Consider the following 20,502-nt stretch of genomic DNA (forward strand, 5'->3'; position numbering starts at 1 on the left):
TGGGATTTCTGCCTCCTTTCCCAGTGTACTCTTCTCCCTTATAACACAGAAATTAAATTTGAGGTATGTAATTCCTTATTGTAGAATCAGCCTCTCAGCAGATTCACGAACATGGCAGTTTATGAGAAAGCAACGGTTGCTTCTGGCTCACTTTGTACTGTCTTACTAATTTCTCTTTCCTCACACTGGCAAGATGGTTTTAGACAAAATAAGGCCATTCACAGTCTTGTCTCGTAACTACATAGAAACCTGGGTTAGTTGGTGCAGCGAGCAATAGAACTCAAACCTTTTTTTTTTTTTCCTGATTTCTTGCAAATTCAGTGCTGATGAAACTTTATGGACTAGATAATAGTTTTTTGAAGCCCTTCTTCTCCACTTCTTTCTTTTCCCCCACGTCTGACCTTTTGGTGCTAGGCAGCTTAGTAGGTGTAGGATCACTCTACCCAGAAAAAAGTACTGAACATATTCTTGGTGGAACGAGACTGGTGGAGTCTTACCTCCTGCTCAGCCCCCACCCTGGTCTCAGGTTACAGAAGAAAGCCACCGAGGTGGTTGGAGAAATGTGAAATCATGTTGGAGCTCGGGTGGCATTGCTGTGTGTGTGCGCTAGAAATTGTCTCCAGCCCCACTGGAAAGTGGAAAGAGGAGCTGCTAGGGAGATGTAGGAAGGCTTCACCCTTGGAGAAGCTGTGAAGCTAGACCACTCGCAGTGTGTTGCTGTTGCTGTTAGTTGTTGCCAGGTCGGCCCCAACTCCTGGTGACCGTGCGTACGACAGAATGATACGTTGCCTGGTTTCGTGCCGTCTTCATGATGGTTGGTGTCTTAGAGCCCATTGTTGTGGCTTTTGTGTCAGTCCATCTCATGGAAAGTTTCCCTGGTTTTTACTGACCGTCTACTTTGTTAAACATGTCCTTTTCTAGTGATTGGTACCTCCTGATGACATGTCCAAAGTAAACTAGTCAAAGTTGCACCATCCTCACTCCTAAGGAGCATTCTGGTTGTATTTCTTCTAAGACTGATTTGTTCGTTCTCACAGTGTATTCCGTATTCTTCACCAATGACACAATTCGAGTGCATCAATTCTTCTGTTTTTCTTCTTCTTTCAGCTTCCGTGTGCATATGAAGCGACTGAAAAAACCATGGCTTGAGTCTTTTTTTTTTTTTTTAGTCTAGGCTTTATGATAAGAGCCATATTTAAAGCAAGAAATGGGCTGCTTCACGTCTGACTTGGGTGTCTGTGCTGAACTGTAGAGAAAATGGAGTTAAGCAGCCATGGTTACCTGGGGAACAGGTTTGCATCTCTTTTACCAGATTCTCAGACAGTTTGTGATTGTGAGGCAGCTGTTGATTGACTCAGAATAATAATTCAAAAACAGGGAATAAGAAGCAGAGACCTGATTGATCAAAAGCAGTTTACCCTGTGAGAATTAATGTATTTAAACTTGAAATACAGACCCCTTTAAGAAGATCAACTTCTCATTGACTTTTTCTTTTCTTTTTTTTTTTTCCTGATTTCTTCAACTTTACTTTTGACAATTCTACCTTTATAGTTGCCTGAGATAATTTCTCCATATCTTCAAGCATGCAGGGAAATATTCTAGTTGAAATAAAAACTAATCTGTATTTACACTTTATTAGCTAATAAATTCCTCTCAGAAACCTTACTTCTGACATCCTCACTGAGTCTTATGGCGGCGTGGGCTTATTTCTACCTTATAGATGCAGAAACAGAAACTCAAGGAGGGTGAGGGACTTGTAAGGCCCTAGAAAGAATGGACACTTGGTAGAGTGGTAACATGTTCTAGATAGAAGAATAAAGCTTTGGAGTCAAGCAGAATTGACTTCAAATCCTGACTTTGCTACTTACTACAGATAGAAATTTGGGTAAGTTAACTCATCTCTCTGACCCTCAGCTTCTTAGTCTGTAAAATAGTGTCTGATATTAACACCAGCCTCACCAGCACGTTGATGTGAGGACCAAATGGCATACATACCTTGGAGTAAAACGCTGGGACGTAGAGAGCCGGCAATCAGAGTTAGCTAGGTCTTCCTCCTGCCGTCACCTGAGTTCACCTCAGGAATTCTGTTTTAACTCCAGGCAGCTTTACCCAGCTCTAGTGTTGGCTTCCTTTTCAGTGGGGTTAAAACCAGGAAGTAGAAGTCAGGGTGAAGGAAAGGCACCAACAAATTAACCAAGATATGTGGCATTTTTCCTTCTCAGTTTGAATTGGGAGCCATTACGTGATATAATAAAAAGTCAGACACTTTTTTTTTCTTTCCTATTTTTTTTCTAAATTTTATTTGTTGTTGAGAATATACACAGCAAAACATACTAATTCAGCAGTTTCTACGTGTACAATTTAGTGACATTGATTACATTCTGTGAGTTGTGCAACCATTCTCACTCTCCTTTTCTGAGTTGTTCCTCCCTTCATGAACGTAAACCCACTGCTCTCTAAGGTTCCCACCTAATCTTTCAAGTTGCTGCTGTCAGTTTGACCCCATATAGATAGTTCTTAAAAAAGCACAGTGCTCAAGGCAGACATTTTTTACTAGTTAAGCTAAAATATTATTTGGTTTTATGAAAACTTTAGGGGATATTTTTGGTTTAAGGTTTAAAGATAATCTCTAGGCCATAGTTTCAGGGGGTTCATCTACCCTCCATGACTTCAGAAAGTCTGAAGTCCATGATGATTTTAAATTCTGTCCTACATTTTCCCCCTTTTGATCAAGATTCTTCTTTAGAATCCGTGAGCAAAATGTTTAGTAGTGATAGCCAGGCACCATCCAGTTCTTGTGGTCTCATGGCAAAAGAGGCATTTGTTCATGGAAAAAGTCAGTTGTTTTTGCAAAGAAGAATGTGGCAACCAAAAGTCAGCTTGCAGAACGGTGTCTAAATGTTGTTTGTTAATTCAGGAGTTAAGGTCGAAAATCATCTCCATATCCTTCCTCTAACCTTGCAAACATTTTGAGGTGTAACCCTGACAGCAAGACAGCATAGTGTTTGTTTTTATTAAAAGGTCTTTCCTGTTCTTTGTGGGAAGCTGTTCTCTTTATCGCAGTGGGCGCTGGATGACGGGATATCAAAACACACAGGGAGGATCAGCCCAGGGCCCAGCCAGCTCGCTGATGGCTGAACTATTGCACTTTCACTTCTCACATGTTTAGAAGTGTTTGTTCCCTGGCTGGTCTTTCTAAGGCAGGGTGGGTTTTCTTCTGGTTGGTTATTGAGGAATTGTTTTAGGTTTCTTAAAGATTCCAAATTGAACATATGCCAGGTGGTGGCGGGGTTTGGAGAGCTACCCTTTAATTTGACTTAGGGCTTATGTAACCAGAGCCTCAAAATATAAATAAATAAAAATACATATATATACATACATATATATTTGTGTGAGGGGGATAGTACATTAATTATTAGAATTTTAAATCTTAAACTGGTATCATGCGTATCTCCGTATGTCATCATTTTATAATGACTGAAAAAAAAAAAACCACTCAAAGGAGAAGGGGTGGCCCTCCTTTTTGTTGTCCTTGTCCCCCAGACTGTTGTCTCCCCTCAGGGCCTTTGACCTCCTCCTGGCTCCTTTCTCCCCATCCTCAGATTCTCCCTGGTCCACTTGTGCCTCCAATTTTCTGCTTTCCTATTTAAGCTGTCTAAAGGGCTTTGGTCATCCATTTTGAATTGCTTCAGCAAGTGCCTCAACGGCCTCTCCTCGCTGGCCTCCCCCTTTTTTTTCCCATGATTCAGCTCCAGATTCTTGTGTCACCTTCTCCTTTACCTCCCCTGTCTGAAAACACCCCTGAGATCTGTATTGAAGCTGGAGTCTTCTTCAACCCTGGCCTCTAGGTTTTCTGTCAGGCCTCCTCCTGCATGCACAGTACGCCACACCTCCCCAGCCCCTGGCGCCTCACTCAGCCAGGTCTGAGAAGCCTCATCAGATCTGAGCCCACTGTTAGGACCAGCCCCCTTTCCCAAAGTGTCCTGCTCATCTCTGTGTGATGCTGGCTGAGCCTGCCCTGTGATTGTCTCCTTAACGGTAGAAATGCATCTGATGAGAGAAAAATAGTGGTCTGTGTTTGCTTCATTTGTGCGTGTCACAGAGATTCCTTTCATTTCATTTAAATGTTTTCCTTTATTATGAAAAATGGAATATTGCTGTCATAAGTTTCTAAAAAAAATTTTCTTTCTTCTAAAATTGTGGCCCAATCGAGACAAAACGAGGGGATGCAATATGATGAGCTACCAAAAGCCCAACCACATGTTGCCCAGTTACCTTTTTCCACCACTGCGTGCACCCCAGCCTTTCTGACAAAAACTTCAGGTGAGGTGAGAACATTGTAGTAAAGACAGTATCCATTTTCTTAACCTAAGCCAAGCATTGAAGGAACATTTTGGAGGCAGTAGTGGTTTGTTTGCCCCAAAACGTTCCGAACAATAATGGTTCGGTCCACCACTTGTCTGTCAGTTTGTCATACTGTGGGAGATTGCATTTTGCTGTGATGCTGGAAACTGTGTCACCAGTATTTCAAATACCAGCAGGATCACCCATGGTGGACAGGTTTCAGTGGAATTCCAGACTAAGACAGATGAGGGAGGAGGACCTGGCAGTCTACTTCTGAAAAATTGGCCAGTTTAAACCTTATGAATAGCAGCAGTACACTGTCTGATATAGAGCTGGAAGATGAACCCCTCAGGTTGGAAGGCACTCAAAATACAACTGGGGAAGAGCTGCCTCCTCAAAATGGAGCTGACTTACTGACGTAGATGGAGTAAAACTTTCAGGACCTTCATTTGCTGATATGAAACAACTCATAATGAGAAGAAAGCGCTGTAAACATCCATTCATAATCAGAACATGGAATGTACGAAGTATGAATCTAGGAAAATTGGAAGTCATCAGAAATGAAACGGAATGCATAAAGATCTATCCTAGGCGTTAATCAACTGAAACGGACTGGTATTGGCCATTTTGAATCAATCATATTTTCTACTATGTGGGGAATGACAGATTGAAGCATCACATTCATTGTCAAAAAGAATATTTCAAAATCTATCTTGAAGTATAACGCTGTTAGTGATAGGATAATATCCATACGCCTATAAGGAGGGCCAGTTAATACCACTGTTATTCAAATTTATGCACCAACCACTAATGCCAAAGATGAAGAAATTGAAGAATTTTTACTAATTTCTGCAGTCTAAAATTGGTCAAACATGCAGTCAATATGCATTGATAATTGTTGATTGGAATATGAAGGTTGGAAACGAAGAAGAATTGGTAGTTGGAAAAGATGGCCTTGGTGGTCGAAATGACACCTGAGATCACATGGTAGAATTTTGCAAGACTAACAAGTTATTCAATGCAAGTACATTTTTCAACAACATAAATGGCAACTATATCTGTGGAAAGAGACTATGGAAAAGCTAGATATTAGTCAGAACAAGAACAGGGGCTGACTGCAGAACAGACCAACAATTAGTCATATGCAATTTTAAGTTGAAGCTGAAGTAAATTAAACAAGTCCACGAGAGCCAAAGTCCAAGCTGCACTGAAAGCATTGGTGAAAAACAGGGCTCCAAGAATTGACAGAGTACTAACTGAGAAGTTTCAACTAATGGATGCAATGCTGGAAGCACTTGCTTGTCTATGCCAAGCAATTTGAAGACAGCTACCTGGCCAGCTGACTGCAAGTGATCCATATGTGTGCCCATTTCAAAGAAAGGTGATCCAACAGAATGTGGAAATTATCAAAAAATATCATTAATATCACACACAAGTAAAATTTTGCTGAAGATAATACAAAAGTCATTGCAGCAGTACATCAACAGGGAACTGTCAGAAATTCAAGCTGGATTCAGAAGAGGAAGGGGAACGAGGGATATCATTGCTGAAGTCAGGTGGATCTTGGCTAAAAGCAGAGAACACCAGAACGATGTTTACCTGTGTTTTACTGACTATGCAAGGGCGTTCAACTGTGTGGATCATAACAAATTATGGATAACATTTCAAAGAATGGGAATTCCAGAACACTGAGTTGTGTTCATGAGGAATCTGTGCGTAAGCCAGGAGGCAGTTGTTTGAAGAAAACAAGAGGATACTGCGTGGTTAAATATCAGGAAAGGTGTGCATCAGGGTGAGGTGCTATCTTTGAAATTAGCTGCTCCTATATGTTCTGTTGACACTGTTATAATGTTCTGTTTGAGGGTAATGAAAGATTGCCCATGCGAATTCCTTATGATCATCATTTCATGTGGAAAAATGTAGACTTTCTGGCACCGAGCCTTTTTCCATTTCCCAAGCCCGTTACCTCCACTGCATACCATGGTCGCCCTGGGAGAATGAGATCCCTGTAGAAGTCTTCAGAAGTAACCTGTTGCACAAGGCCAACCAGCCAGCAGTGAGAGCAGCTCACTGAGCGTTCTCATGGAAGCTGGCACGTAAGCCTCTAGTAGCTCAGTGTGTTGGCTTGCAGCCAAGGTATGCTTCGTGTCAACCATACGGGCCCTGTTGTTCTCTCTAACCGTAGTAGAGCTGCTCCCGTGACACCATGTAGTGTGTTTTCAATCCCACCCCTTGCACCTTGTGTGTGGTCAGTATAAATTCACATCAACAGCTTTATGTTAGGCTTTTATCTTAAGTATAGGATAGGCTACTTGATAAGCTGTATTTGTAGATCATTTAAAATTCATGCTTCACTTAAAAAACAAAAGACGAACTGAAATAATTAGTGTGTGTCCGGAAATGTCTATTCAACTTACAGGCGTATTAATTGATCCTTCTCTGTAAGTATTTTATGGACATTGGAAACGGTCTCGCCAATATCACAACATGGGAGCATTTAATGTATATGAATTCAACGTGATAGCCTTGTTAAACAAAAGGACAATTAGTGTTCATTCATTGTGGCCCCCAGCGCATGCTGCCGACAGCACTGAGTGTGCAGCTAACGAGACAGCAGTCTGTTACAGCACATCAGGAAACCGTGTGGACTCAGGAAGAGACAGGAGAGTATTTCAGAGCCACAAGTAATGTGTTCTTGCGTCTTTTAAGAGATTTTCAGGACTGCCTTCCAAGTAAGATGAGACTCTACTGTTTGTTATAGAGCTTTCATACTTCTTTATTTTCTTCTATTTCTAGCAACGTCATATAATTTTTGTTCTATTTCCCTTTATTTTGCTCCTTTTTCTCATTAACAAGAAGAAAATGATGTAAAAATTTGAGTACCTGCTTTTTTGGAATTTTTAGGCCAATTTTATTCTACTATAAAACAAGTCTTAAATAATTTTAATGATTCTAATATACATTCCAGGGGCCTCTTCAAGAATAGTACCCTCTCTAACTTTGAGCAGCACAGCTTTTCCAAGCCTGGGTTAGCACATCTTCAAAATGAATATAATAGAGCATGAAGGCCAACCCTATCCTTGAACTTACCTTTATGGTGTCACTCAGCCAGTACTTGTAGTGGGCCTACTCTATGCAAGAGACGGTACCGACAGTACCAACAGTGAGTCGTTGTGATTTTCTAGAGATTCGCTGCTCTGTACAATAGCCACTGCCTGCATGTGACTGTTTAAATTAACTGAAGTTAAATAAAATTAAGAATTCAGCTCCTTAGTTGCACTGGCCACACTTTAATGCTTAGTAGCCACATGAAAGTAGTGGCTACTGCACTTGAAAGTACAGATATAGAACATATCCATCATCACAGAAAATCCCATTGGACAGTTCTGTTCTAGAGTATGTCAATTTCTGAAGTACGCATTTAGGAGGTTTTGTGAGGAAATTAATGTGGAATATGTTTGAGGTTATATTCATGGTCAATATGAAGATTTAACGTAGTGTTCGAAAATGATCAAAAATACTAGTGTAGAAGTCAGGTTTTATGAAGTAGCTTATTAATATATTAAATAATTATGCATGTACAAAGTAGAAGAAGAATAGTCATTCTTTCAAGAATATATCCTTCGTTTGCCACCATTCACCTTAACTTGTATCTTTTTCTTCATGTTGAATAGCCTTTCCCATCTTTGTCGAAATCCTTCCAATCCTTCAAGCTCGTATTCAGATTCCTTTTTTTATCTTCACAGCTTTTGCTGATTTCCATGCCTTTCCTAGGAGGGATCAGTCCCTGGAGAAGGAAATCATGCTTGGTAAAGTAGAGGGTCGGCGAAAAAGAGGAAGACCCTCAACAAGATGGATTGACACAGTGGCTGCAACAGTGGGCTCGAGCATAGTAACGACTCAGGACCTGGCAGTGTTTCATTCCATTGTTCATAGGGTCACTGTGAGTTGGAAGCAACCTGACAGCACCAAACAACAACAATAACATGCCTTCCCCTGCAACTTGTGGTCTTCAGTCTTTAACAGTAATATTTACCCAGAGCCTTTATCACACACCCTATGATGTCGTATTTGTTTATTATACCTCATTGTTCCCACTCCACAAAGATCCTAAAGCTTTTTGTACTCAATAATATCTTGATAGTACTTGCCAACGATGGTGATTCGTTCATTCAGTCAACATTTATAGAATACCTTCCATTCACAAGCCACTGCCCTGTTGTTTTTGTGCGATGTACTGTTGAGTCAGTTTCGACTCATAGCAACCACGTGTACAACAGAATGAAACACTGTCTTGTCCTGTGCCATCCTCAGAATTATTGCTACATTTGAACCCATTGTTGCAGCCACTGTGTCGATCCATCTCATTGAGGGTCTTCCTCTTTTTCGTTGACCCTCTTCTTTACCAAGCATGATGTCCTTCTCCAGGGACTGGTGCCTCCTGATAATTTGTCCAAAGTACATGAGACAGTCTCACCATCTTCACTTCCAAGTAGCATTCTGGCTGTTCTTCTTCCAAGACAGATTTGTTTGTTCTCCTGGCAGTCTATGATATATTCAATGTTTTTTGCCAACACCATAATTCAAAGGCATCAATTCTCCTTTGGTATTCCTTATTCATAGTCCAGCTTTGCACGCATATAAGGTGACTGCAAATACCATGGCTTGGGTCAGGCTCACCTTAGTTCTGAAGGGTGACATCTTTGCTTTTTAACACTTAAAGAGGTCTTTGCCAGCAGATTTGCCCAATGCAATGCATCTTTTGATTTCTTGACTGCTACTTCCATGGACGTTGATTGTGGATCCAAGTAAAATGAAATCCTTGACAACTTCAGTCTTTTCTCCCTTTATCATGATGTTACTTATTGGTCCAGTTGTGAGGATTTTTGTTTTTTTATGTTGAAGTGTAATACATACTGAAGGCTGTGGTCTTTGATCATCAGTAAGTGCTTCAAGTCCTCTTTGCTTTCAGCCACAAGGTTGTGTCATCTGTATATCACAGGTTGTTAATGAGTCTTCCTCCAATCCTGAAGCCTTGTTCTTCTTCATATAGTCCAGCTTCTCAGATAATTTGCTCAACATACAGATTGAATAAGTGTGGTGAAAGGATACAACCCTGACACACACCTTTCCTGGTTTTAAATTATTCGGTATCCCCTTGCTCTGTTTGAATGACTGCGTCTTGTTCAGGGTACAGGTTCTGCATGAGCACAATTGTTTTGGAATTCCCGTTCTTTGCAGTGTTATCCATAATTTGTTATGATCCACAAAGTCGATGCTTTTACTTAGTAAAACACAGGTAAACATCTTTCTGGTATTCTCTGCTTTCAGCCAAGATCCATCTGACATCAACAGTATCCCTAGTTCCATATCCTCTTCTGAATCTGGCCTGAATTTCTGGCAGTTCTCTATGTACTGCTGCAACTGGTTTTGAATTATCTTCAGTAAAATTTTACTTGTATGTGGTATTAATGATATTGTTTGATAATTTCTGCATTCTGTTGGATCACCTTTCTTTATAATGGGCACAAATACAAAATCTTTTCCAGTCAGTTGACCAGGTAGCTCTCTTCCAAATTTCTTGGCACAAATGAGTGAGTGTTTCCGGTGTTGCATCCATTTGTTGAAACATCTCAACTCGTATTCTGTCAATTCTTGGAGCCTTGTTTTTCAATAATATCTTCAGTGCAGCCACTGCCCTAGGCACTAGGGGAAAGCTGTCTCAGCGGATGATTAATGTATGTTACTGTTGAATGCCATTGAGGTGATTCCAACTCATAGTGACCTTGTATGATACAGGAGTCTCTAGGCTATAGTCTTTACAGAAGCAGATTGCCAGGTCTTTTTCCTGCAGAGCCACTGGGTGGATTCAAACCACCAACCTTCAGTTAGCAGCCGAGCTATTAACATTTGTGCCACCAGGACTTCTTGATTAATATAAAAGTCCTCATAATTTATTTTTCCATTTTACTTGTAGTACAAAGCTCTGTCACTTACCACAGAGCAATGCGATGAATAACAAGTTCAAATCAAGGTCATTTGGCTGAGCTTGGCTACCCCCCACTACCACCACCACCTTGAAGACTACACTTCTCCCTAAAATCAAGCGAAGAAACAGTAGGAAGTGACTTGCCTGCTGACACAATATAAATAGATTGTGTGCAATGGAAAGTACCTCATCAGGGCAGTGTTCATTTTTTATGTTAAAACAAAGGATAAGTCAACTAATTCTTTTAATTTATTTACTTGCAAGTGTGAGTAAATGAAATAGAAAAATTACAGTAGGACTCAGTCCCGAGAGAACTTTGGTCTTGGGATTTCTATCTGTATGGGTTGAGATGCTTCACTCAGCGTGCTGAAGCCAAGGCTCACACCCAGGATGCTATTGATGGAGCTTTATCTTAGGCTCCTGTCAGGTAGTATTATACCTGCTGAAGCCTATGGAGGACCACTTTCATCTTCTCCATGGTGGCGAGACTGAGGTTGGGGCATTCAGAGTGTGGAATGTCTCAGGGGTACATAACTGTGCGTGCTAGAAGCACGTGTTCAGTCCTGACAGTGACGGTGAGGAGGAGAGAGAGGAGGTGTCCGAGCAGGACTCACTCACACCGCGGCTCTCTTCATACTGTCTCTACCGTGCATGTCTGTCCGGGTTGTCTGTCATGTGCGGATGGTTGCAGTTTTCCTACAGAAAATAAAACCACAACTACATAGCATGCAAAGTCAGCCTTCTACCCACTTGAAATCCCCAAAACACTTGCAAATAAACATTAGAAAGGAGAACAGCTTAATTGCTGATAAAAAAAATGTTTCTTGAAATAAAAGATTTTCGTGTTTAAAGAATAATAATCAATCCGTTAAATACCCACTCACACTAATTCCTTTAGTAGTCATGCATTTGCTATGACTTTGCTCAGTGTGGGAGCCCTGGTGGCGCAGTGGTTAAGAGCCCAGCCTGCTAACCGAAAGTTCAGCACTTCCAATCCTTGGAAACCCTAGCGGGCAGTTCTACCCTGTCCTATAGGATCGTTATGAGTCAGAATCAACTTGATGGCAATGGGTTTTGCTCTATATGAGTTTTTTATTAATAGAAAAATCACAGCCACTGACTTTTATTCTCAAATCAAATCTAAATCACTAAATAGGGCATTATACTCATTGAATATGTTGTGAGTAGGAATATCTGCTGGGCTTTTGTTGTACTTCCAGAGAAAACCTCACGCCATAATAATAGTATATAAGATTGGGGTACAGTTGCTCTCAGGTCAACTCTGACATGGCAGCCCCATGTCTGTCAGAGCAGAGCTGTGCCCCATGGGGTTTTCAATGGCTGATTTTTCAGAAGATCACCAGGCCTTTCTTCAGAGGTAACTCTGGGTAGACTCCAACCTTTGGGTTAGCAGCCAAGTACATTAAAACTTGGGCCTCTAAAATTTATGTAGTACAACGTTTACAACATGCTTTCTCTACATTGCTTCAATTCATGCAATGAAATAATGTGCAGCTCAGTATTTACATCCCCATTTAGGGATGAGGGAACATTCAGAGGGCTTATGTGAATTAACCAAATATAAGAAGTGGCCGTGATTTTTCTTAGTCCTCCTGTCCCACACCAGGCATCAGGCTATACTGTAGAGCTCCTGGTGTTTGGCATGGCTGCGGTGGGGGTGGCCCAAGCCAGAGACTGGATGTAATGAGAACACGACCTTTTTGTACCAGGAGCCAAGGTCATACTGCTTCGAGAACACATCATCCTGAGAGCCAACTTCTCGTGGGCATTGTGCTTGCTGCGTGGGTTCTTTCCTACCAGAAATATCTTCAAATATTCTATTAACTTTGATTTCTTGAAACAAGGCGTTTATTGACCAGCAGAGGATAAGATGTTAGCTTGAGCACAGTGTTGATAGCAAGCACTTTAGCACCCATCAGCACAGTATGCTGACGAGTGAGATCTAATATGCGTGGAAGAAGTCCTCTCTCACTGTTGTCTTCAGCGCATTATCACCTGAACTTTTTTTTCATCTTTGTAACTATGGCACCACGTGGAGCCCATTCTTGGTCAACAGGAAGTTTAGAAATATTCATTTGCTCAACTGTGTACTGAGGGCCTGCTACTCTCTACTCCAGAGTCTGTGTTATATCCCACCTCCAGGGATGTAATGGTGAACAAAAGGTGGTCTTGTTCTCAGAATTTATACTGTTGTTGTTCGGTGCCATTGAGTCCATTTTCAACTAAAGGCGGCCCCGTATGACAGAGTAGAACTACGTCATAGTGTTTTCTAGGCTTTTTTTTTTTTTTTTTTAATCTTTACAGGAGGAGATCGCCAGGTCTTTCTCCTGCAGAGCTAGTGGGTTGGTTCAAACTGCCAACCTTTCAGTTAGCAGCCGAGTGCTTAACCATTGGGCCACTGGGGCTCCTTTCAGAGTTAATAAGCCATTCTTTATTCTCCAACTAACACGAACATTGAATCTTTTATATGAGATGTCATCCTTGGGGTTCTCTCTACTTGTTCTTAGTTGCTGTCAAGTCGATTCCAACACATGGCAACCCCATGTGTAGAGAGTAGCTACTCTGTTGAGAATTTTGGATGTCATCTTTATGGAGGCAGATCGCCAGGCCTTTTTTCCATGGCACTACCAGGTGGATTTGAACCACCAGCCTTTAGATGAGCAGTCGATCCAAACCGTTTGCGCCACCTACTAGATACTTCCAGTTGTTCTTCAGTGTGGTACTGATTGACACTCTCACAGCAGTGACAGAGTATGATTTTCCCCACATCCTCAGCTACACTTGATACTATCATGCTTTTAAATTTTGCTTATCTAATAGGCGTGAACTGGTTTCTCATCATTTCAGTTTGCGTTTCCTTATTACTGAGATTGAGCATCACTTCTTTTCATATCTTCATCAGTTTCTCCTTCTGCCCATTTTTAAATACTTGTCTTTTTCTTGATTTGATGAAGTTTTTTTTTTAATCATTATTCATTCTAGTACTAATCTTTTGTCTTTTAAATGGTTACAGATATCTTCTCCCAGCCTGTCCCTTATGCTTTAACCTTGTTTCTAATACCTTTTTATATTTTCCCCCAGCCAAAAGTCAGTTGGATAGCCTGTCTTTTCCCTGTTGAATTGTGCCACTTCTAATACACCATCCCATACATGCCAAGGCATCTTTCTTGGTTCTTTCTTCCCTTGCATTGAATAGCTTGTCGATTCCTATGCCAGTGCCACATGAACTTATTTAGCATAATTTTGTGGTATGATTGATACCTGGTAGACCGAGTCCCATACCTTTGTTTATTTTCAAAATTATCTTAACTATTTGTTCCATCACTTTTCTATATCAAATGTGTGGAATGGGTTTGCCAAGTAAAGCAAAAGTGCTCTTGGGATTTTTATTGGAATTGCTTTGAACTAATAGATGAAGGTTGAGAGACTTGACATCTGCAGTGTTGAGCCTCCTCATCCATGAACATAGTATTTCTCTCCACTGACTCAGGTTCTCTGTTGAGTCTTCAATAAAAGGTTATAATTCTCTCCACTAAGACTTGTACCTTTCTTTTTTATTTGTTGAAATGTCCAATAATAAAGTTCCAGACCACAGAATAACTCTACATTAATAAAAGCTAGAGTTTTAATAAAAAACACATTTTAAAACAGTTTGGGGATATATAAAGGTTGGAGCTGGGATTGCTAGCGTTTATATTCTGTATTGGGTAACTCTCCGTTCTGTCTTTATCAAAAGTAACACATTCAAATGCAAGTATGCCCATTGCAAGCAAATTCTTGAGGCATGTCATGAAGAGACTTCTACCCCTTCATTGCCATCTGATCCATCAGCATTTATTTCAGCTTTGTTCACCCCGCACTAAATCCACTAGCTGTATTATGCCTATATATTTTCTACCTATAATAAAATTTTGAAAGGCTTTGCCAGATACTTTGCTTAAATTAAAATGAACAATTCTTGTTTCTTAAGGTCACCTTTAGTATCTTACTAGCTGTCTGTATCCAGATTTTCCACCTTAACATAAATCATCTCCCCTTTCCTTTCTTGGTCCATATATTATATTCTCACATTTTTCCCATTCTCCATGATTTCTCGTAACACAGTATTTTCCAATAAAGTGTTCAGTCACATCAGCATTTATATTAAAGTCTCAACCCACATTTATATTAATTAAAGGCTACTGCTCACAAAAATAAATAAGTATTCTTCAATATTGCCACTTTCTCTGTCTTATAACCAATATTCAGACCCACTTAAAAACGAGCATTAAGTGTTTAAATAGGATACTCTTTTGTTTTGAGTTAAAAGACGGTGAAAAAGCATAGTGTAAACTTTTTATTTTTTAAATGCTACAACGGATGAAAATGATTAACTGGACAAACAGCCTCTAAACTGGCTGACCATCCAAGGTGTCTTATTTGCATGCTGACTTCTGAACTGAAATTTTCCGTACCTTAAGGATTGAGAGAAGGAGAAAAGAGTTTTTGCTCTGAATTCCCCAGTTGCTAAGGAGGTAAATATTTGGAAGGAAATTTTAAGCCATTACTGAAAACCTCGCTAAGCATTCCCTTACTTCTTTAACTGAATTAAAGTTAACCATATTGTTGTCTTTTGTGTTTGTTGTCATTTGTGTTTCTCCAGCTCCCAATTGTGGAAAAGATAAGAACCATTGCCCAGGCTGTCTACGGAGCCAAAGATATAGAACTCTCTCCTGAGGCACAATCCAAAATAGAACGTTACACTCAACAGGTAAAAGTCACACCTTTAGGGGGAAATCCATTTTAGGCTGTTAAAATATTCACCATGACTTGAGGACTGCTATATGTCTCACCTTGGAGCCCGGTGACGCAGTGGTTAAGAGTTCAGCTCCTAACCAAAAAGGTTAGCAGTTCGAATCCACCAGCCACTCCTTGGAAACTTTATGGGATAGTTCTTTTCTGTACTATAGGGCTGCTGTAAGTCGGCATTGATTCTAAGGCAGCGGGTTTGGATTTATATGTCTCACCAGCAAAACTTTGCTTAATCTGCTTTACAGTCAACAAAGATTGAAGTAATGTCCTTTGATAGCGTGCTGACTATATTTAGAACATTACAGTGAGGGTATATACCCTCTGATATAGACACCATTGAGCTTTATAGTTATAAATATGTCTAATATCAGTGATATCCATGTTTGTAAGTGCCATTAAAATAAGTGATGTGTCATCTGTAGGCTCTCCCATTCAACAACAACCATTGGAACTGTCCTTTGGTATGTAGGTATGGAGTCGGATTTAGCTGATGTGTGGTGTTTACCCTTCATTGCAGGTCTCTTACTACCATAAAAATGTTAGCATGGTGCCAAGTTAGGCAAATAGGAGAGTGGTGTATACAGAGGGAGTATTGGCATTCTTTTTGCACAGGAAGATTCTTGGCTTGTTACTGGGATTGCTCATCAAGGCTGAAGGCTTCATCACCTTCTACCTGTAGAGAGTGACACAGGCTCTGAGGGTGGCTGTGAGTCATCAGCATGAGTCATCATTAGTCCAGTGATGGTCATGGTCAATGACTCCATTGCAGCCTATTACCTTTCTCATAAGACCATATGGCTAATTGCCCTATCCATTTTGACCTGATAAGATAGAAGCCAAGGCACTTCTAAGAAGTTCACTGTGAAGATCATTGCTTTTTTTTTAATTCCTCAATTCTTTGATGCTGTTTAACAATCATAATTTGACAAATTGTTAAATATTACCAATGCCAACCAGAGTGTTCTCCCAGCTTTGGTAAGATAGATAGCAACCTATTTTTTCTTAGAATTTCCTACATATGTTCTCGGCTTGTGTTTTAAAATAAGGATTCCCAAATGCTGTTCTACATACTGGCATTGTTCTGTGGTGAGATTTTCACGCATATGCAGTGAAACGAGCGAAATAAGACCAGCGTCGTGAATTTCTCATAAAGCTGTTTAAGGACTGTCATTTATTCTAGTATTAGGTCCTTTCTCCTTTTTTTTCAGTCTTAAAATGTTCTTGTATGAAATAATGGTGATGGTATATGGCATATTGGTTGGTTTGTTATTATCTCTTCTGGAAAGAGTTTTAAGTTAGCAGACCTATCTCAGTTCATAGAAATTATTTCAGTACTTGACTGATCTCTGAAATTCAATGTTCTTGGTACCATTTCTGTAGAGCAGTTGTGACCATTACTTATCAAAACTCATAACGCAACAAAGAGTGGGGCTTTCAAAAAGAGAATGGCCCCACCCCCAGTTGATAGCACTCTAAAATCTCCCAAATAGTTTGTTGTTGAATCATAAGAAATTCTACATGGATTGCCTCTAAGGATTCCATTCCTTTTATCTCTGTCTGTCTACGGAGGGCAGAATCCTTGAAAGTTATGTGTCAAGAATGTGGATGCAGTTAATTAACACAGAGTCTCTAAGGGAACAGTGTGTGCCATTTAACCAGAAACAGGCTTCAGGGACACTGTCCTTTTTGTGAGATGCCACATATGACTTCCTGCCCTTTCACCTTCAGGACTCTGGGTCAGGCGTAGTCTTTGGTCCTTAAAAATAAGAGGCTTAAATAGTGACCTCATCTTAGTTCCTATAATATAATCACAGATCAAATAGCCACAATTCGTAAAGGAACACAAAGGGGCCCTTTGCTTCCTGACAGACTCGAAGAACAAGTGAGCCACGTGACTCAAATTCTCATTACAGAGCTTTTCTCCAGATTACCTTTCTGTGTCTTGGGTACTAATAGCCTTGGAAAGTGGTTTCTACAGCTGCTACTGCTGCTGCTTTGTCTGAAAATAACCACAGTTTCCCCCAAACTTGTGCATAATGCTGCCTTCTCTTAAGGAGAACCTCCAAAATGAACGAATTAGATACCCTCAATGTACTGAGGTGATGGAGATGTAGTAACAAGCTCAACGAACAAGTACTAACAAGCACCTACTGTGTGCCAATGTACTGAGGTGATGGAGATGTAGTAACAAGCTCAACGAACAAGTACTAACAAGCACCTACTGTGTGCCAGGTCTGGCTTGACGCTCTGTTGTTGTAGAGATTTTACAAAATACAAGTTAAACAAGTCCAAGAGACTTAACGTTTATGCTCAGTGAACGTCTTTGCTTTCCTTTCTTACAGGGTTTTGGAAATTTGCCCATCTGCATGGCAAAGACCCACCTTTCTCTGTCTCACCAACCCGACAAGAAAGGGGTCCCAAGGGGCTTTATCTTGCCCATCACTGATGTCCGGGCCAGCATAGGCGCTGGATTCATTTACCCACTGGTGGGAACGGTGAGTGAGTAACATTCTCCTGAAACCTTCATCCTGTGTCGTCATGACTTTTCATATCTTTATGCTTCACAATCATTTATTAGGGACTAATTAATAGTATTTGCCATTTTTCTAAATATCCTCTATCGCCAAAAACAACTCTGTCGTTGTGGTTTGGGTGTTTTAGGTGTGTGTTGTTGTTGTTTAGCTCATGTATTCAGGGTCCCTTGAGTCATAAAACCAATTCCCCTCAAGGACAAAGAGGAAAGTAACTTGGGAAACTGCTGTCTGTTATTTAAATGATAGAGTGGCTCAGTACTGTGCTTCTCAGCCTTTTGGACATGACAGCACTCAAAATGACAGTATTGCACTGCACAGGGAGAGAAATGGAGGTGGCTGCTTGGAGCCAGACGGTAACAGCCCTGCTCCCCTTTTGTCAGCACATCAGGTGGGAAGCTCCAGCTTAGTACATTAGCCGCTTTTTGTCATTGCTGTGATGGGACTATATTGCTATAGAATGCTGTAGAATGATTATGTGATTTCAAATTATCTATGGAGGGAGGGGAGATGAGCAGAGAAATGAAAGGTTATCATCGTGTATAACACCTCACGCACAAAATGCTTCACACAATGCCAGCATTCCCCTCGGTAACCACGATGACCTCAGTTTGACTTCTCGTCATGAGCGTAGTCCTGGACAAGATCGAGAACAAAAAAATTCTCAATCATTGTTATTATTACTTACTGCAAATTGATCCAAGCCCAGACAGAGAGCAACATTATAACAATGTCTTTATGGCTGTATTGTTATTTGCATAAGCAATGGGTAGGTGAAAAGTACATATTGGCTTTTTCAGGACTCTTGCCTTTGAGTTTATTGTCGGTTCGTCTAATACATGGCACAATGGTTTCAATAAGCATTTTTTGAAGTTCTCACTGCATATGAGGCACAGGGACACTAAGAAGAATAAGCACACAGAACACAGGTCTGCACAGCCCTGAGCCATGGAGAGATGTTGGGTTGACATCGGGAATGTTCTGCAAGCACAGTTAGTACTGCTGAGGTGAAGAGTTATAGAAGATGAAGAGAATCAAGCGTGCTTCACGAAGCCATGGCCTCTGAACTGGGGAAACAGCGAGTTCCACCTGAGAGGCACAGAAGTGCATGATTTCCCCTTCCCAAGTGGTCCAGCATGGCAGGAGTTGGACATGGGCAGGAGGGCTAAGAAACAGGACTGGCTTGCACTAGTTGGCCAAGTTGTTGTTAAGGATCTCAAATGTCATCTTAAGGAGCTAAGATTTTATCCTGTAAACAGTAGGGAGTTGCTATAGGGTGTGTTTTTTTTATAAGAAAGAGAAGAAGAATGTGGTCTGATTTGTATTTCAGAAAAATAACTCTCACAGAAATGTGGAGAATGCTTAGAGGAAAGAAAACCAGACCCAGAGAGACCAGTTAAATAGGCTTTGGAGGTGAGGTCAGACAGAAAGTAGGTGGACAGTGGGGCCGCAGAAGTAGATGTGGAGAGTCGAGGTGAATTTGAGACATATTTTACCGGTAGCCACATGCACGTGGGGACCAGAGAAAGGGAGCATTCCTAGCTTGGTGACCAGATGGTAATGAATGGTGATGTCATCCATCATGTAAAGAACACAGGAGGAAGGCATGTTGGCAGAACCAGAAATGAGTGTGGCTTGATCATAGAGAACTTGAGGGGTTAACAGGATCTATAAAAGAGCTTGTGAATCCATTAGAAACACAGACGCAAAGCTCAGCAGAAATGACCTTGTAAATTCTGAGCATATAGGTAAATTCAATCGCTAAAAAGTGGAGAAGCCAGGCTAGCCTCGAGGGAGACAAGAAGAGAATAAAGGACCATATGCTAAGAAACACCTACATTTATGGAGCCAACCGAGTAGCAGGAGCCATCCAAAAATTCTGAAGGGATGGCCAAAGGCGTGTGGGAAGCGTTAAGGGAAATACCCCAAAGCCAAGGGGGGAAGATTTCTGGTCGGGGAACGGAGATCAAGTGTGTCGATGGTATAGGGAAAAGGATTCAAATAAAATGGGTACTGAATGACATTTTGGAAAAGACAAAACTATAGGTAAAAAATTCAGATCAGTGATGGCCAGGAGTTAGAGGTTGGGGAGGGGCACAGGGGATGATGGAAGTACTCTATGTCTTGACTGTGGTGCTGATTACATGACTGTATATGTTTATCAAACTTCATAGAACTAAACACCTAAAAAGGTGACTTTCATATGTGTAAGTTAATTATGCCTCAGCTAACAAAAATGGATACTGAGAAGAGCTTGCTTGATTTTGATATTCCTTAGAATGTTCCCAGTGATGGCAAATCTTCAGTACTACTGGTCTCGCCGAAGACAGTAGGCAGAGGCCTTTGCTTCAGAGGAAAGGTTCAGATGGGCAGTGCAGGCCCAGAGAGCCTAGACCGCCAGGAGAGACAAAGGAGCCGTGGGAGCCCTCAGGGAATGTAAAAGAGTGGACACTCTGAGGAGAATTTGAGCCTCGTTCCTTTGTCCTGTATTCTCCTGTACAGATTCTGAATCCTGCAGTAGTTCACCCAGTAAATTCATTCATTCATTCATTCATTTGTTCACTCTGCCTAAGGCACTGTGCCCAGTGCTATGAAAAAAACCCAAAATAAAGATGTTTTCTTCACTTCAGGCAGCATGTAGTTTATGAGAGGTGGATAGGAGTAAATTGATGAGGAAAGTGGTTTGGTATAAAAATTGTGAATTTTATTGATAATTAGTTTCTGAGCATTAATAGTCGCTAACTAAAAATCATCATATAATTTAAAATCTTTAGAGTCATGAAATGGATATATAATCTGAATCTTCTTTCACCCCAACTACCACCA

The 20,502-nt window shown here is 40.8% G+C and overlaps 1 protein-coding gene across 6 annotated transcripts in view; it reads left to right on the forward strand.

Annotated features, from left to right (window-relative positions):
• MTHFD1L (methylenetetrahydrofolate dehydrogenase (NADP+ dependent) 1 like) overlaps window positions 1-20,502 on the forward strand; it is a 232,870-nt gene that overhangs the window by 155,054 nt on the left and 57,314 nt on the right. For all 6 annotated transcript variants that reach the window (XR_007519593.1, XM_049903523.1, XM_049903513.1 and 3 more), the window contains exons 25-26: window positions 14,997-15,104; window positions 17,488-17,640. Coding sequence is in view for 5 of the 6 variants with exons in the window: in XM_049903523.1 (XP_049759480.1) it covers window positions 14,997-15,104; window positions 17,488-17,640 (261 nt within the window). In the remaining variant the exon portion in view is untranslated. The remainder of the gene's footprint in view (window positions 1-14,996; window positions 15,105-17,487; window positions 17,641-20,502) is intronic.

Source organism: Elephas maximus, chromosome 1 (assembly GCF_024166365.1).
Source record: "Elephas maximus indicus isolate mEleMax1 chromosome 1, mEleMax1 primary haplotype, whole genome shotgun sequence".
In the NCBI taxonomy this organism is placed as follows: Eukaryota; Metazoa; Chordata; class Mammalia; order Proboscidea; family Elephantidae; genus Elephas; species Elephas maximus.